This window comes from Micrasema longulum, unplaced genomic scaffold, assembly GCF_059751315.1.
Source record: "Micrasema longulum isolate JH-2025_06_02 unplaced genomic scaffold, ASM5975131v1 h1tg000564l, whole genome shotgun sequence".
Classification (NCBI taxonomy): domain Eukaryota; kingdom Metazoa; phylum Arthropoda; class Insecta; order Trichoptera; family Brachycentridae; genus Micrasema; species Micrasema longulum.
This window is the reverse complement of record NW_028277760.1, coordinates 253,699-272,332: the sequence shown is the minus strand read 5'-3', so window position 1 is coordinate 272,332 and position 18,634 is coordinate 253,699. Positions and strand designations below refer to the sequence as shown.

General features: G+C 31.8%; 1 protein-coding gene across 2 annotated transcripts; it reads left to right on the top strand.

Moving 5' to 3' along the window:
* Positions 1–309: 309 nt before the first annotated feature.
* On the top strand, positions 310–18,010 carry LOC148280590 (uncharacterized). 2 transcript variants are annotated; one of them, XM_088228152.1, is made up of 12 exons: positions 310–670; positions 744–951; positions 2,499–2,647; positions 5,084–5,264; positions 5,921–6,107; positions 7,133–7,335; positions 8,252–8,419; positions 9,155–9,322; positions 13,304–13,393; positions 13,775–13,971; positions 15,789–16,005; positions 17,270–18,010. In XM_088228152.1, exons 1-11 carry the CDS (start codon positions 476–478, stop codon positions 15,996–15,998), a joined length of 1,956 nt encoding a protein of 651 aa, XP_088084278.1. In that variant the 5' UTR covers positions 310–475; the 3' UTR covers positions 15,999–16,005; positions 17,270–18,010. The 2 variants fall into 2 exon arrangements, with proteins under 2 accessions (XP_088084278.1, XP_088084277.1); XM_088228151.1 differs by having other exon boundaries at positions 15,789–18,010.
* Positions 18,011–18,634: the final 624 nt, after the last annotated feature.

Here is an 18,634-nt window from a genome sequence, read left to right as displayed (position 1 = left end):
GCCCCAGGTATTGTGTTCGAAGTCTCATAATTGATGGCGTTTTTTCATCAGCCGCAAAATAGCAGAGTATCAAGGTTAATTATGAAAGTATAAAAAAGACAAGTTGTTTAAAAATTAAAATTTAATTGAAAAAAAGATATTTTAAAGTTTGTAGTTTAAAGTGAGTATTTACAAATGGAAATAATATTAAAAATGAAGAAAATTTGTAAGAGTAATTAAAAATTAAGTTAACTGTAGTTAACGTTTCTAGTCTAGTACAACACTATTTATCCGTGTTTACATCTTTAGTCTGTGGTGTTTATACTGTTTATTCTATGGTTGAGTAGTGTAAAAAAAAAAAACAGTCGTTTCGTGTTTGATTTTTTCATTTTTTACGTGTTGAGAATCGCTGAAAGTTTATTTAAACTAGATGTTTATGTCATAAAGTAATCGGAAATGCGGACATATCATTAGAAACTCGTAGAATATTCTAATAATGTCTTTATTTGAAGTTCACGAGAATGTAATCCTTTCTCAGTTAGGTTCCCTTGGGTTAAGTGCGGTTTGCCGGTCATGTTTGAAAATTAAGCTGGAAATGAATTCGTTATTTGCATCTAAAAACTTTATTTGCACATTGAATCACATTAAATTTGATGCAGTGGAATTTCTCAATAGCTATGTGGGATTGGAGGTTAGATTCGTTTGATACGCATTATAAACAAGATAAACGTGCACAAACAAAACGTGTTTTTTGTTTTTTGTAGATTGAAGAAGACGATGGTCTACCTAACTCGATGTGTACAGATTGTGTAACGAGCCTTATAAAGACGTATGATTTTGTGAAGCACTGTGAAAAAGCAGATTCCATATTGCGAAAATTTACGGTAAAATCCCTCGGTGCAGATGAAGAAAAGGTAAATCTTCACGCAGATTTGCTTACGAATGAAGGGATTTCTAATTATGCGATTCCTGGTAAGTTTTAGTACATTTATTTTATTAAAACCCGTATAACATAGTTTTTACATACGTTGCCAAATTATTATTTTTTATACCATGTTAGTTTAGTCACATTGAATATAAAGTTGCATTGACTGTCGAAGGTAAATAACCCCGTTCTAAGACAGTAAAAAATACATAATTTCACCAGCCAAAAAGTATGTAAATATATATATATATAGATAGATTCAGATTCAGTGCTGCTTTTCAAGTTATTAAATAATGTTCTTGATAGTCCCGAATTTATAAATTGTGTGAATTTTTATGCAAGACAGCGTGGGACGAGACAAAATACTTCTTTGGCTGTTGATTTGCATAGTTCAAACTATGCTAAATAATCACCATTCCACGGCTCCGCTCCACATGTTAGCAAACAAAAATGGAAACTTAGATTTATTTAATTTATTTTTGTACAAATTAAGATCAATACTTTTTAATCACTTCTTTTTTAAATTATAAAAAATGTACTAAGTGTTATACTTGTTTTGCTGTTTATACTATGATACATCGCCTCTGTCACTTCAATACTTTTTATATTTAAACTCTTTATTTATTGTTAATTTGCTGCATACCTATGTTATAATTTCTAATTTAATTTTCCTTTATTGTATATTTATTTTCTGCTGATTTTATTTTATGTATCTATATTTTCTATACTTGTCTACAGGTGTTTTGTTTCATTATAATTGTTTTTCAATATTATTTTATACTTTGTCAAAGGCATAAGCCGTCGAAATAAATAAATAAATATAAAAACAATAACTGGTTGTTGATCATCAATGCTTTAAAAACTCTTTATCATCGAAAATGAGCAAGGGGAAATTGTTTCAGCCTTATTACTTAAAATTATTAATAACTTATGGAGCAATTAAAAAAAAATAAACATTGTAAATTCTACAGTTAGTAAAATAAAGAATCGCCACATCTTATATCGTGTACACACATAGATTTTTATATTCCCTCACAAAAAAAAAAAAAAACTTTTTGGGATTGTTTTTTTTTAAGGAGTAAGCCTCTACTTGGAGGCTTGTCAGTAAGTGGGATAGAGGGATATGGAAGGAGGTGGAAGGAGGAAGGAGGACATGAAATATTTATTTTTATTATTATTATTATATTTTTTTTAAAGAAATATTTACGTTCTTATAATTTACGCAAATATTTAATTTTGAGAGCCATTTTCAAAGAGTTGTAAATAACTCACTATTAGAAAATAGGAACCAAGTTGGGGTAGAGAGGGATTCGAACCGCGGACCTTTGATCCGTGAGTCCGAAACCACAACCCGATTTAAAAAGCCGATATTACTCTAGAATATTTCATAGGCCCTGGACTGGCACCGGAGCGTAAGGCTGATCATCTTACCTTATAGAACAAAAATGATTAAGAAACGCTGTGGTTAGTCTACCAATGCAGTTCCGTATGCACTGGCAGGTGCGGAAAGAGAACTGCGATGAAATAAATAAATCATTTGTTACTTTATCTACAAGTTCTATTAATTGTAATTTTACTGTGATTTTTTTAACAGGAAGTTGCAAATTACTAAATAAAGGATCAAAGAAAAAAGGAGAGTCTTTTCGCATACAATCTATTCGGAAGAAAAAGAAGAGAAATTTTAATGATGATGATGCAGACTGTTCGCTTAGTGACTCCTATGATAATATTCCTCTTCATCATGTAAGTGAACATCATAATTTGTGTCAACATTAAACTGCGCTAATACAACACCATATTGTAACAATACTGCGGTCTTGAGTAACACAGTCTTGGGTATGAAAGTTCCCACCTCTTTTCTGAAACCGTTTATAAAGACTAGTGTCTTTCTTAAGTTTTGCGTATTCACCATCAATTTAAAAAATACTAATTTAGCAAAAATTTTATATTTCTTAATAATCAAACCACGAAACAACAAAATATGCAAGCTTTCTCTGTACTCCTCACAGCAGTATTGTCAATTTGTGATCAATCAAATATACATGGTCAGGACATTCACCTTAATCTGGCTTCCCTGTATGACAGTGAAGGAATACTAGTTCCAAATTGGGACCGCGGCAATACTTCCCGTATCCCGCTTAGAAAGGAAGAATATAGTAATACGAACAAAACAAATTATTCGAAAGCCGTATACACCTAGGAAACATTCACAGAATTGAAATCTCACACTCAAACATGAAATTTGCACTCTGTAAGAGGTATAAGTATGTTTATTGTTGCCAATTAACATATCTACATATCCTGGCAGGGCCATTCCTATAGTCTCCTGATAGTCTCTCCTAGAGTAAACAGCTAGTGTTGCCAGAGTCGTTCATTACAATAAACAAGTATATGAACTTGGGGTTTTCTTTACATAGTCCTTAATAACTCATTTCAAAGCACATAAATTGCATCTTTTATTATTCGTGCACTGTAGTTTTGGCTAACTACTAGCACAGTATTCTCTCAATAATCTGCCACCCTAAAAACCAGGCGAGTGCCCAATTAGTGAAAACACCGGATTATAATACATACATACAAAATATGGTAAAATTTTAAACAAATGTTTCATAAAAAAAAGATTTTATTGAGGAATCTGTGTGAGGATTTGACTAAAGTATAGTCACACTCATATGAGCTGCAGTCTGTTGACGATTGCATATTGTGTTTATCCTCAGAATCCGAGCCTTTTGATGTATTTATGAGCTCGTCTTCAGTAAGTGGAACATATTCCCGAGAACTTTCTGCTATCCATTCTTCTAAAAATCTAAAACATTCGCATTAGAGGTCGACCAGCCTTACGTGGCAGTTGACTAATTTTGTGAATAAAATCTCTTACACCCCCCACTTTTCCGCTCCCTGCACCTTGCAACTTCGTTGCAAGCAGTCGTTCGGGGTGAAACATTGTGCGTGATTTCTATATTTACTTCCTATTACTCATTAAATAATATGCCGCGTTCATCAAAAATAGTGCGTGGTGATGTTAGAACAATTGTGAAGCAGAAAAGTTGCGGAAAGGGCCATTAATCGCCTTTGAAAATTCGATAAGACAAGCTGCCGCCATGACAGCATTGTTATTTGATTATTTAACTGAGTGCTGCAGGCTAGTTATTTTAATCAACCCTTGTTAGTGATTTTTTCGGAAAAAATCTATATCTGCCTTTACCATTTTTTATTTCATGTTTAAAAAAGGATTGTTCAGTTTCTGTTAAATTAAGTAAAAAAGTATTTTTTAATTTTTTGAAGCAAGTTTTGTATTCTTTTAAATAAAGTATTTTTGTGTTTGGTCAGTTTTTATAATTTCATGCTGTTCTGTTTTGTCAGGTTTTAACATTATTATTAAATTATTTTTTTAATGTATAAACTTTATCTAGTATATAAAATGTACTATTTTTAATAGCAGTACATTGTTTAGTCATACAACACTTGTCTTTGTATTTCAATTAATATTTATTAATAAAGTACTATTGTATATAATAATAATATAATAGTGAACAGGGATTTAAAAAAAAAAATAGTAGTTTTGGACATGTCGAACGAATGGACGGCGAGAGAACGGTTGAAAGGATTTACAATGTTAATATTGATGGATGCAGAAAGCGAAAAAGACCGAGAAAGACATGGCATAATCAAATTCCAAAAAAAATCATAATTACAATATTTCTTGAATTTGATTATGAATAGACTATGCTTATTTAATATTCACATTAAAATTGTCACAGTTAAATATTTATTCTAAGAAAATTAAATAAACAAAAACATTTCATTAGCAATTATTTCTACACCTGACAAAATTGTCCATCCTATACTAGCGCCCTCACCAAACTGCCAAGTTAGGCTGGTCAACCTATAGTTCCGAGTTTTCAGTCGTCCTCAGAATAAATTCTTTAAGGTGTAAAGTGATAAATCCAACCAATGATAGACCATAAGCTCCGTAATGCCTAGATTTCCACATTCTCCAAAAATTGCTTCATCGTAGATATATCTATCAAAGATTGATAGACTTCTGTATTCCCTCCTCAAAGAGTTCTCTATCTTAAAATATTTACCAAGAATCAAATTTAATTTAAATCCATTGGAAAACAAAATCATAAACTGATTCTAATTATTGCTATTCATTTAATTTTATTTTTTTTCTAGCTTTCCAATATTCACCAAAATGTTCCGAGTGAGTCTGTAAATAATGAGATTGAAAGATCACGTGCTAATGAAGAATTGGTGCAAAGAATCAAGGTAGAAACTAATATCGATTTTCCATCTGTTGGAGAAGTATCGGAAAGGGGAACGAAAAAAAAAACCCCCTTCCAATGTCATACTTGCAGTAAGTACAGAATAACTTTTAATTATTATGTAGGTTTGAGAGAAATTGTTGTTATGAAATAGGTTATCGATCTCAGTTTAAAAAAGGATTAAAAATTTTAGATAAATCTGTGTTTATTTGTTGTGTGTTTTCATAAAGTATTGACAAAAAGTAATGTCCCAAAAAAGTTTCAAAGTAATAAGTAATGGATATTATCTAAAATATTTTATTAATTTAAATGGATATGCTTTTATTTAAATATATAATTTATTTTTAATAATCCAACCTTCGCAATCTATAAAAACTTCTTTTACCTCTAAAATGATAACTGAGTAAAACTAATTTAATAATTAAAAATAGAAAAAAACCCATTCTGACAGCAGTGTCTCCCATTTCAAGTCTTTTCCAAAATGAGTTCTACTATAGTTACGTGAACTATTAAAAATATATATTTGATGGATTTTGTCAAATTATCTCAATAATTTAATATATTTGCATATAAATCGCTTTTATTTCAAGATTGGTATAGAAATATTTTTAACGTGAAATACACCATAGATGAAATTCTAACTACTTAAATTCGTGTTCCTTTATGAAATTTAAATTGATACCTAAGGTAGCCTAAGGCACTAACGAATGGGTCTTTTTAATTTAATCACTTGCTTCATATTACATAGATAACACCTTCACCACGATCCGAGGACTGAGATTACATAACAGAGTGCACAGTTCCTCCAGTGGTTTGGTGTGTGGTGCTTGTGGAAGACATTTTGATGATGCCCAGACACTTCGTAATCATCGCCTCTCACATGCTGGGGACAAGCCATATAAGTGTTCGTATTGTGAAAGAAAATTTGCACAAAAGTAAGCTTGAAATATTTTCTGCATTGGATAAATATCTGTTTTTTCATGAACTACTACACCATGAATAAGCAAATGTTTTTTGTTATTAATACTGTTGGTACTATTTAACAACCAAAAAAATTTTTCAATTATATTTTAATTCCACTATAATTTTTTAAATGTGTGTATTTTTAAAATTCCTGCTTTATATTTTACTATTCTTTCATACCTCTTTGTAATGTTTCACCATGGAGTTTCGAGTAGCAATTCTTTTTTTAATTTATCTGATTATTTTGATGACATTCATTGATGTACTATACATTATATTCGTATCACAAATGCCCTTGTCTGCCTCGTGGTCAAGTGGTTAAAGCATTTTCCTACCATTAATGTGGTCTGAAATGTGTTTTCCGACAAGGTTGGCTTAAATTATTAGCGATCATAATTCAAATAAATTTTCGTGTACATAAATTACTGTAATAGAAAATGGAAATTGAGTAGAGCAGTTTTTAGAAAAGTTACTTCAATATAAGTAGTCCCTGGGCCGGTATTCCAAACACTCTCGCGGCCGTATTATCTTGTGTGTTTGTATACATAATACACGAGAAAATCGGTTTTCTATTGGGGGGAAAATTTAATGAAAATGGATGGAAAAAAATGGGACCTAAATATTTCTGTGTAAAAAGCGGGAATACGTAAAATCGAGGAACGTAAAAACGAGGTTTTACTGTAATGTGCTTTGAAACATGTTCAATTACAGGTTACTATCAAAGATACTACAAAATTTCTCATACAAAATTTTTTACTTTATAGGCAATTTATTTAAGATCTCTGTTTACTTTCCATTGTAATCTGGCCCTGAACTGGCTGAAAATAGATAAATGCATATTAAACAAATAATATGTTTTTAGGGGCCAGAATGGATTATTTACATTTTAATTTCCGTAAAGAAATATGGTTCGATATTCAAGGAATTTGATTTACAAGTTACGAAACAAATTAAACTTAAATCAGGATTTTAGTTATTTTAAATATTTTCTTTTTAGGAAACCACTACAGTATCACGAAAAAACGCACACAGGAGAAAGGCCACACGTGTGTGATATGTGTGGAAAAAGTTACATACAACCAAATAATCTGGTAATACACAGGCGCATCCATACTGGAGAAAAACCATTTGTCTGCAAGGAATGTGGAAAAGCTTTTACTAACGGGGCGAGTCTCACATTACATATGCCCGTTCACACAGGTAACTACAATTTCCTCACCTACAATGAGTCAGATAACCATAGTGAAAATAATATAATAATAATAATGCATAGAGCCTGTTTTATAACAATCTATCGAACTTCCGTAATTGCTACAAACCGTTAACCGTTCGTAACGATAATCGATAATTATATGTTTTTTTAAATCTATTTTGTTCACTGATGATCACCGGTAAAAGTATTTGGTTCAAAATTCAAATTCAAGTTGTGATTTATGTTTTTTCTTTGCAATATTTTTAACTTCAATATGTAAAGTATGAAAATATATAAGATTGCAAGTAGTTATTTTTTTGTTTGTTTTAAATCTTCCAAGTACAAAGAATAGGTACTTTGGCGGACTTATTGCCAAAAGAAATATCTTCCGTCTGTCTTCATAGTTCAATGGCGTAAGGTATATTTGTTTTGTTGTTTGTGTATAATCTTTGCCCAATACAACACGATTGTAATGCATTTAAGGATTACAATTGTAATGATCAGAAGAAATCAGGTAGTAATCATTATGCTACGAACATTAATAAAACACTGTAATCGGCGATTATACCAAATATTAGTTAAAAATGCTATTAAGCCTACTTATGGTTGTTTATAAAACCGGTCTTTAGTGATGATAGGTATCCCTCTGTGCAATCACGAATGATTATTGATAAACAAATTTAATCATTCAATGTTAATTTTTCACTAGTATTTTTTTTTACATATATTTTTTTTGAATTAGGAGAAAAACATTTAATGAAATGATATCACATATTTATTTATTACATAAAATTTAGTTTTTTTAATACGTGGTTTGGTTTGTTTCTTACAGATGAGCGAAAAAAATGATTTTGATTTTTCATTATTGATTTTAAAATCATTATATTAAATAGATAATAATGCATTAAGACGTTACATTTGTAGGTGTCAAGGATTTTGTATGCACCATATGCGGCAAGAGAATGGCTCGTAGTGGAGAGTTAACTATACATATGAGGACCCACTCAGGAGAAAAGCCCTACGTCTGTCGGACTTGCTCTAAAGCATTTATCAAGAAGAGTTCTCTTCAAGCTCATATGTATTCACATACAGGTAACTGATACAATATATAAATATTTACTCATTTGATTTTTTAAAAAAATGTTTTTTAAAAGCTTATATTTTTATGAATTATCACATTCAATCAACGTAAAAAGTTTTTATTTTATTTTTTATAATGCATTAAAATAAAAACTGTGTTAAAAACTCGCTAATTCGCTACATAATTTAACCAGCCATTGACATATCGTGAAAGCACCGTAAAAGTCTAGACTTCCCTTTCAATGTCCATCTCTATTGAAATATCTTCAAATCTTAATATACCCGCATAGAAAAAAATCCAGTACTAAAATATTAACGTCAAAGCAATTTTCTAAGAAAATTCCCAGCTAGAGTACATCACATTTTGGAAGGAAGCTTAACCGCGGCGCTAGTATGAAAACGGGTGTATCATTATTTCCAGATTTTTTTTCATTTCAAATAGCTCACTAAAACATCTGAAAAAATGTACCAGTCATATTTTTTTTAAGCTTATCTAAAGATTATTTGAAATCTTTTTCAACAATTTTTTTCTTCTCAGTAGGTTAACATGTTCTAAAACCTTTCTACTACATCTTTTCAAAACGTCCTACTTTGTAGTTAATAACATTTATGACTTTAAAATGCGAACAACATTCAGGACGAGCAATGTGTTCAACAAAAATTAACCAAAATAAAGCATTTTTACCATTAATCTGTGGGGTTTTTCTTTCAAAGGGTTATTATGGTTAAAAAAATAAATAATTTCAGGCGAGAAGAAATTTGTTTGTCCTATTTGTGGACATCGAGTGGCACATGCGGGAAAGTTGACTGTTCATATTAGAACGCATTCTAGTGCCAAACCGTTTGCTTGTCCGATATGCGACCGGCGATTCGCTAATCAGGGTTATTTGAAGCAACATTCCAAAATACATTCAGGTAAGATAGTTTAAAATTTGATATACTATTTATTCTTAGTCGTTTGCTCGTTTGGGCGTCACAATAGATCTCCACAGGTAGCATCGATGTCAGGAGCTTGCATTGACTTGCTTGCACTGACTCCCACCACCAAGAATAAGAATAGTCGTTTGGTCTTGGCAGAGCAGTTGTGGTCACGTCGGCAGGAGGTCTTAAAAAGAATGTTGTTAGGATCCGCCTCCATCCGCTTCTGGTTTCACCGCTTCTAGTTTCTGGAAGCCTCCTGAAGAGAGACGCCGGTCGCTTCTGTCACCAAGTCTGTTCATCTGGTAGGACTTCCTCCGCGAGATCGAGTTCTCTCTACATGTCCTTGTAGCACTAATTTTTCCATACACTCTCTTCGCCTCGCAACGTGGCCGAAGTACATGAGAACACAGTGGAAGAGAGACTGTTCAATATCCAGTTCTCGGATTATAGAAACATTAGTTCTATGGGTCGTCCTTGGCATCTGCAGAATTCTACGCCAGCACCACATTTCAAACGTGTCTATCTTTCTTCATTCTCTTTCTCTCAGGGTCTACGTTTCTGCTGCTTACAAGAATACATTAAAATTAAGTGATACTACGTTGTTGCCAAACTTTTTTTAATTTCCCCATTGTAGAGCGAACCATAGCATTTTGTCTCAATTTCAGCATCACATCCGCCTCTATGTATTATCATTAAGCCCAACTAAATATGTACATAAATCCAATAACCAACTCTCAATTTCCAGTTTAAGTTATTTGCTGTGTTTTCAATTCTCCGGTCAATATGATTTGATCAAAAAAGTAAATAAATAATATTTTGGTTTTTTAACATGTTTGCGGACACTTTTTCCTCATGGGATCAACTCATATCGACACATATCATAACATTCTTATTTAAAAAAAAAAAACACTTCCGACTGGACCGTAGTCTATGTTTTGAAGTAAGTCTTATTTGACTAACATTCTTTTTTATTTTTTTTATTTATTTATTTTTTATTTTTTTTGGAAAGCCAACAGATTACAATGTTTATTAATTACAGTGTAGGTTAAATTATATATTAAGATCCAATTACAGGCCTTCTCGTAAGCTAAAAGATAAATATTACCAATAAGAAGTTAAGAATAGATATTAAATTTAGATATGTATGTACATTTTATAGTGCGGATAACATAATAATAAGTATACATACACCGCAAGACAAATAAATTTACGAGTTCTCAAAAAAAACTAAAATTGACATATAATGAATTATTCTTGATATTTAATTAGTTTTTTTTATATTGTTTGACATATGTGATGACTACTCGTTATTTCAAGGTTAAAATAAAAAATCTTACTCATGAATTGTACTTAGAAATTGCCATTATATATCAGGTATCAGATTACCCGAACCTTAGAGACCCATAATGGTTCCTTTATGGTCGAGTGTTTGTGATGGAATAATAAAAGACATGTTATTTTTTAATTCATATTTAAGAAGTAGGTTCTTATCGCTTTATTTTAAATTAAAGTATTTTACATTTAAACATATTTATAACATTTAAAAATATTTAGTACTTAGTGAATTCACCTTTATTTTTTATAACATGTAAAATTCTATTATTTAGAGAAGCGTAAAGCGAATCTAAAATTTCTGATGTTATTTCTTCTTCCCAAACTTGAATTAAGTTTTTTTTTAATTCCTCAATGTTTTTTGTTTTTTTTTTCCCGACTTTTTTTTTCATAATCGCCCATAAATTTTCTATCGGGTTCAAATCAGGGCTATTCCCGGGCCACGTCAACGATTTTAAGCCAATTTTCTCCTTGAATTCATTGATCTATAAAAAAACAATAAATTATTTATCATGTGGTCACAAAATGCATTTAAAAATATATATATTTGTACTCACAGTGCGGGCTCTATGGCACGGCGCAGAATCGTCCTGAAAAATTGGGTCCGCGGTATACTGCGTAATGTCCTCGATTGTTGGAATAATATGTTTTTTTAACACTTTTTTGTACTGAATGGCATTCATCGTACCCTGTACAAAATTTAGAGGTCCTAAACCGTATGCTGTCATGCACCCCCAAATCATCACGTAGGGTGAATGTTTAACGGTTCGAGTGACGCACGACGGATGATATCTTTCCCCACGTTTTCGTCGAACTATCTTTCTGCCGTCTGGACCAAAAAGGTTGAATTTTGATTCATCAGAGAAAACAACATTTTGCCAATCCTCCAAGGTCCAATTCTGGTGCTCTTTCGCCCAATCCAGTCTAGCCTTCTTCATTTTGTCCGTGAGTAATGGTTTCTTTGCGGGACTCCGTGCTTGGAAACCATGCTCCAACAGCCGCCTGGACACTGTTTTTACTGAAAATGTTGATGTGCTGGTAGACTGCACCTCTGCGTGTATTTCAGGTGCCGTTAAAAATCGATCGCGCATAACAATTTTTTTTATTAAGCGATCATCTCGGGCAGATGTCACGCGCCCCCGTCCGCTTCCTTTTTTCCGTTCTATGGATCCAGTTTCTTGGATTTTTTTAAATAAAAACCTCACTGCACCTTCTGAATACCCAACTCGACGAGATATTTCACAATTAGATATGTTTTCTTGCGACAATGTGATTATTTTGGATTTTATCGCAATCGACATTTGCTTTGCACTTTCCATGATTGTTGTGTTATGTTCACTCAAACGCGGGTAAAACAAGACTGTTGAGACATTTTAAAATGTAAATATTGTAGAAAGGTGACACATAGTGTCCTTAATTTATTAAACAAAAGAAAGAGGTATCGATAAAGGATTTCTTAGAAAAAGGGTTCAGTAAAGTCAAGGGGCGCGGTAGCAGGTAAACTCGTATTTTTTTTTGTCTTGCGGTGTACATATGCAGCGAGTATAACATTTGCGATAACTATTGAGCCTTATAAGAAGAACAACTTAATTGAAGAAAATAATAATTATAAAAATAAAAAAAAAACTCAAAAACTAAAATAAAATAAAGTGTTTATAATAATTAACCAAATATCAAACTCACATACACATGTACATGTACATATCCATACACAATGTAACTGCACAGGTAGGTATTTCGGTTAAATAAGATATTATATAAGAGAATATTAAAAAACATATTTTAAAAAAATAAAAAATAAAAAAAATTAGTGAAACATAAATTGATTTTCAATTACTTTTCTAAAATTGTTGCATGTTATATTATTAATATCAATATGGTTAAATTTATTGTTATACAGATTGCAAGTTCTACATATATAAGAATTTTGGCAAGCATTAGTTTTATATTTAAAAATATGAAATTGGTTTTTGTTTCTGGTCTGCGCTACAGGGATCCTAAAACCAATTAGGGATAGGAGCTGTGGACAGTCAACCTGATTATTCATAATTCTGGGACACTTCTGTCGCCGACTGTTTTCTATAGGGACACAATATCTCCTACCATATTATTACTTCAGTTTCACAAAGGCTATAGCTGTCTTTTCACTACCAATGTCTTTTGGACTAAACATATTTTTTTTTGTTTTTTTTTTCTATGCCTGGTGTGATTTTTCACTCATATCTATGTGGAATAAAGAATACTATTTTTTTGTGTAAAATAGAATTAAAACTCTGCTCAAGTATTTTCAATTCATAGGCTACTCTTAACTAAAAATTCCAAAAAGATAAATCGAGTTAAGGTTTGTGCAGTGGTTGGCACGTTTGCCTACCAAACTTGAGGTCCTGGGTTCGATTCCTGACAAATCTGACGTTTGATTGAAAGAAGGTTTTGCAATGCAATATTTCATTGTTACTGGACTAGCACCCGAAATGTGGGACTGATCACCTTATCTTCGATCGACGAACTCTGCATTTGGCGCGAGTTTTTTGATGATGTATGTTTTTAAAAAATATTTAATTTATTTCAAGTTTTAAGGTCTTATTGATAATTTTAAAAAAAAATCTTAACAAATAATATTTAGCAAATTTTATTTACTTTTAGGTGTTAGAACCAAGCCTTTTGTGTGCTCTCATTGTGGAAGGGGTTTCGTCAAGAACAGGAATTTAACTGAACACTTGCGAACTCACACAGGTAAAAAATAATTTCATTTTTACGTAAAAAAAAAAGTATTAAAGGAAAAAAAAATGTACAAGATGTAAAAAATTTGACATTTTCTTTATTTTTACTCAAACATCAGATAATAACTTAAGAAAAAATAATCTGTGTTTTAGGTTTTTGTATTGGTTTTATAAAATGTTTAAAAACATTTAAAAGTAAAGTAAACATTAAAAAGTTAGTAAGTGGTTTTAAAATAAATAAGTATGTGTAAATATATATATATATAAATAAATAAGGTGACGATATGTGCTTGCGACACTAGAGATCTGAATCCTGGCCTGAATTTAGTGATCTTCTGACCAAGATTCAATACACCTTCACTCCTCTCATTTTTGTGTATTTTTCTCTTTTTAGGAGAGCGGCCATTTATTTGTTTAGTATGTAATCACGGTTTCGCCCAAAGATCAACATTAAATTTTCATATGAAAAGTGCTCACGGGGAACCGAAAGATGTTTTGGATACTTCCAACCAAATACCAATACTCCGTGATATTAGGGATAAAACAGAACCTAAAGATGACGGGATGCCAGAGATGGATAGAAATACACGAGTAAGTTTACCTTGTTTAAATTTTTGATTTTTATTTATCGTTTAAAATTTTAAACCTTATTAAGAGCTTTGTGCACATCCGTCTACACTAGTTAGCTTCGGATAAATTACATAATGTCATAGTGGGTATCCTGAAAATGTCTTGTAGGATACCCTCTGGCACTGCGCGAGTTTAAGAGGATATGCGGCAGAAGTGGTTTTTTTAAATAGGTATTTGAATATAGGTTTTCCATCACTCTCTTACAGATGGCTCCCCAAATACTACTGTATGTCGGACCGATTAGGCTTAGACTAAATCAAGGTCTCGTATTCCTGTTTTCCGCTCCCCAAAACTGAACCGATTAGGATTTTTTAAAAGAAAGTATCAGAACGAATTTTTTTTTGTCAGCACGTTTTTCTTTTCTAAAAATTATCATACTTGTATGCTGTACGTCCGAAGACGGCAGATAAAGCTAGGTGCTTTTAAGGGTTTTTGGATGGTCTTAGCTCCTATAAAAGACAATTTATCCAAAAATCTAACTATAGGGACATGCCAATGGTAAATATCTATAGTGTGTTAAAAAATCATCACTCTAATGCCATAATCCAGGGAGAAAAAACTAGAATACGTTTGTATGAAGGATAAACAGTTAGTTATGCAACTCCGTTATGCGAAGACCATACCAATGTGCATAATCTGTAAGTGTAAAATGACTACAATTAATGATTTTTCTTTATTTAGAATCAACAGCGATGCAAAATTTAAATAATATTACCAAAACATTAGAATAGTAGAACCAATAACATATTCATATTCAGTAAAACCTCGTTTTTACATTCCTCGATTTTACGTTTTCTCGCTTTTTACACCGAAATATTTAGGCCCCATTTTTTTCCATACATTCTCATTCAAATGTTCCCCCCAATTTACATTTTTTATAACCCCGGTTTTACGTTGAAAATTTTTAAAAAGTCGAGGTAAATAAAAAAATGGGTAAATTATTGTCTCTAACTAAATTCAAAGTAGGTGCAGTGTAATTGACCATTTTGTTTAAGTGTCTAATTTTGACATTTCACTAAATAGTGACATGCAGTTGACACATGTTTAGGAAGAATAAAGTCTTTAAATCAATAAATTACGATGCAAAATGTTTAAAAAATTGGCAATATTATTTGATGTTATACACACATAATGTGAAAAGGAGATAGTTGAAATTTTATGGTGCCATACTAAAAAAGGTGATACCATATAAATAAAATTTCCCAAAATTTAGGAAAAAAAATATTGAATGCATTTTATGCAAATTCAAAATTTTTTTTCGTGTTTTTAAGGTCGAGTACATATAATTATTTAAACATTTTTTTTTAAAATTCAATAAAAAATAACGCATTGTAGAATTGCTTGGAAAAATACAAAATATTTTTAACTAAATCATTGGGTAAATATGAATAATCCGCAATTATGACAGTTCTTACAATTTTTCTGCTGTATATTTAGTATAGTCTAGTACAATAATAATATTTTTATGTAATTCAATTTTTTCCATACATTTTTAATTTCCTCACTTTTAGAGTTTTCCTCAGTTTTACACTTTTGGTGCTTCCTTGAAAAACGTAAAACAGGTTTTACTGTCACAAGTATACAACAAATATAATCAAGTTTAATGTGTATGTTAATATATAAGGAAATGTGTTTGCCTCTGTTGAATGGACCGAATAAGTCTGTAAATAAATATATAGTAAATATGTGTGTGTGCGTGGGTGTGTTTGTGAGTAAAATATTTCTGGTGCACAGCACATTTGACATGTACTATAAAATTTTTCTTAATTATCTTTAAGGCTCTTCGAGTGGATTCCGACCCGTTGGAGAAACATACCAGAAAATTAGTTTCTCCTCTTCCGTTGCCAGTACTACACACCAAGGAGTTTTCACCATTCAAATTAGAAAACAGTTTTATTCCTCCTTGTGATCTGAAAGCTGGTCTCGACCATCGAGGTCCATATGACCCCAGGCTTTTGGGATTTGCCCACTATCCGCTGCAGCACTAAGTCATTGGCAAGTTTTAATAATGTAGCTTTTTTTTGCAAAGTTAAATATTACATCTGTATAGGGAAATATCACATTCACAAATACTGATAAAAATATGTGAAATGGATTTAGAAAAATTAATTGTGTTTTCGAATTCAATTGTTTTCAAATTCAATATGGATATTGTGTAGAAATGGTTTCAAACATAACTTTTAAAACAAAATTGTTTAAAAATATGTCTCCTCAAAAAAGAGACATGTTCGACCTTGACAATTGTGACGTCAAGATTCGTGACGATGTTCTTTTTAAATTTAAACTGTCACTCTTGTCATTTTAAAAGTTTAAATGCCATCAAGATGTCGTTAACTGACAAAAATGTACTAAAAAATCCAACCAAAAGTTACGAGATATTGATGACAGAGTTTAGTGGAAAATGCCTGAACAGAAAGCCCGTCAATGATTTATCGGTAATAATTGGAGTTATATCTCTAGATTTTCTCATGAGAAAGAAAGAGATGAAACGTCCCATGCGTGCATGAATATCGGAACATTAAGCTCAATTTTTTTTTCAAACGTGGGCGTTGTCCCGGTAAAGATAACAATATGAAACACATTAGTCTAGACTGGAAGAGATACGATGATAAATGAATTCCTATGTATTTTACATACCCATACTTAAAAAGGACAAATTCTTAATGGAAAGGATTAAGATGTGGCATAAACGTCCAAACATTGGGTGGCATATACAAAACAAACAATAGGTAGCAGCGTAGCAGCAGTAAACATGGAGAACTAGAACACCTCCAATTTAACTCTCGATATTCGCAATTGAAATGGATCCTACTTCTGAATTTTTTTAATTTGATGAATCATAACTTGTGAACTCATACTAATGAGTCACTGCTAGGTCACACCTTCATCTGCTTTCTGCCACGCATAGAGAGTGAATCCACGTCATACGACATACAATGTGAAATTGTGGAGTTGAAGTTTCTGTTTGTAATACACAGCACATGCTAACATTTTAGAACATAACACACTCTGCAAGACCACTGTTAAAACTAATGTAGTTTTGCTGGCAGATTCTTTTACAGTATCCTTGGCAATTTTAACTTGATCTTTGCATGCGATATGTTGGTTATAAACGCCTTTCCCGACAGTACAGCACTTAAACCCTCACAAATATCACATTGATATTTGCGTAAGTGGTGAATGGAAACTTTTTCAGTCTTTAAAACGTTGCTGAGCAAGTTTCTATTTCTCATTTGGCACATTGTTTTCACTTCAACAGATACTGAAGACTGATAGCAAGTGTTGAGTCAATAAAAAGGACGACTCGACTCGTTTCCGTTTGTTTGGGATCTGCAATAGTGACTCGCAACAGCTGGCAGAAGATTAAGCTACTTTTTTTTATATTCTTCACAGCTTTAGTTTGCTTGACAGCTATTTTATTTGTAGTATTGGATGCAAAGTTTTTATCATTATCGAGAACAACGTGTTGCCAATTGCTCCATCTCTTATATGTGCTTTTTGCGAGCCTCAAAGTATTCATTTACATTTTCTAGTCCACTTTATGTGTATCTCCGCCCATAGTAAACAGAAATACATCATGGTCTTGATTTTTTCGTGATACCTGTAGTTTTAATGTGACACTTATAGCACTACGCTAGAAATATGCTTTTTCTCCGACCAAGTTTTCAATTTTTAAAAAGTGTTAAGTATGTGCAGGCGATCCTCATCTGTTTTTTTGGAAAAAAAAAACAAAGAAAATGCCTTTTAAGATTTTAAATTTAAAGTTGAAAATTCAAGTCTGACTCGCTCGGACGTAAATTTTTTTATTTTTTTATTTATTTAACTTTTTGTACATAATGTTATTTGTACATCGGCGGGCTTATTGCCAAATGGCAATTTCTTCCAACTAACCAAATTTTCAATTTTAGGTCTAAACTTTTGTAGGTTCCATTAATGTTACGAAGCTGATTATTTTATGCGTAAAAGCACAATTCAAATAAAATAAGATCTAAAAAAAAAATTAGAAAAATCTTCCACAAATTAAAAAAAAATAATAAAAACTGATCCGGTTGAAAATTTTTAAAAACAAATTTTAAAAATCATAACTAGAAAACTATGCAATATCGGGGAACATACATGGGGGTGATTTGAATACCCCTTAACATGAGGCACCTACATTTTTCCTTAGAACTTCAGTTCTCCGGCCACATGTATTACTTGAAAAATGAAATAAATTTGGTTTCGCTTCCAACCTTTTTTTTTTCCAACATTCATGTCAAGTTATTTACGTTATCGTCAATAGTATGTCACCTACGGGAACCACATAATATTTTATGAATACAACACAAGTTCTGGAACTCCCCAAGGATCCAACCTGGGCCCTCTTTTTATCCTTCTATTTATAAATGATATTGCTGACTCGATCAAAAACTCCGACTACCTTCTCTTTGCTGACGATGTCAAGATTTTCAAATCTATTAAAAGTGCCGAGGACTCATTGTGATTCCAAAATGATTTGAGTGATTTATGTAATTGGTCTGTTACTAACAAATTACCTTTTATCATACCAAAATGCTGCATTATCTCGTATACTCGCTCCAAAGAAGCATCTCCCTTTCCTTACACCACGAATAATGTACTTTAA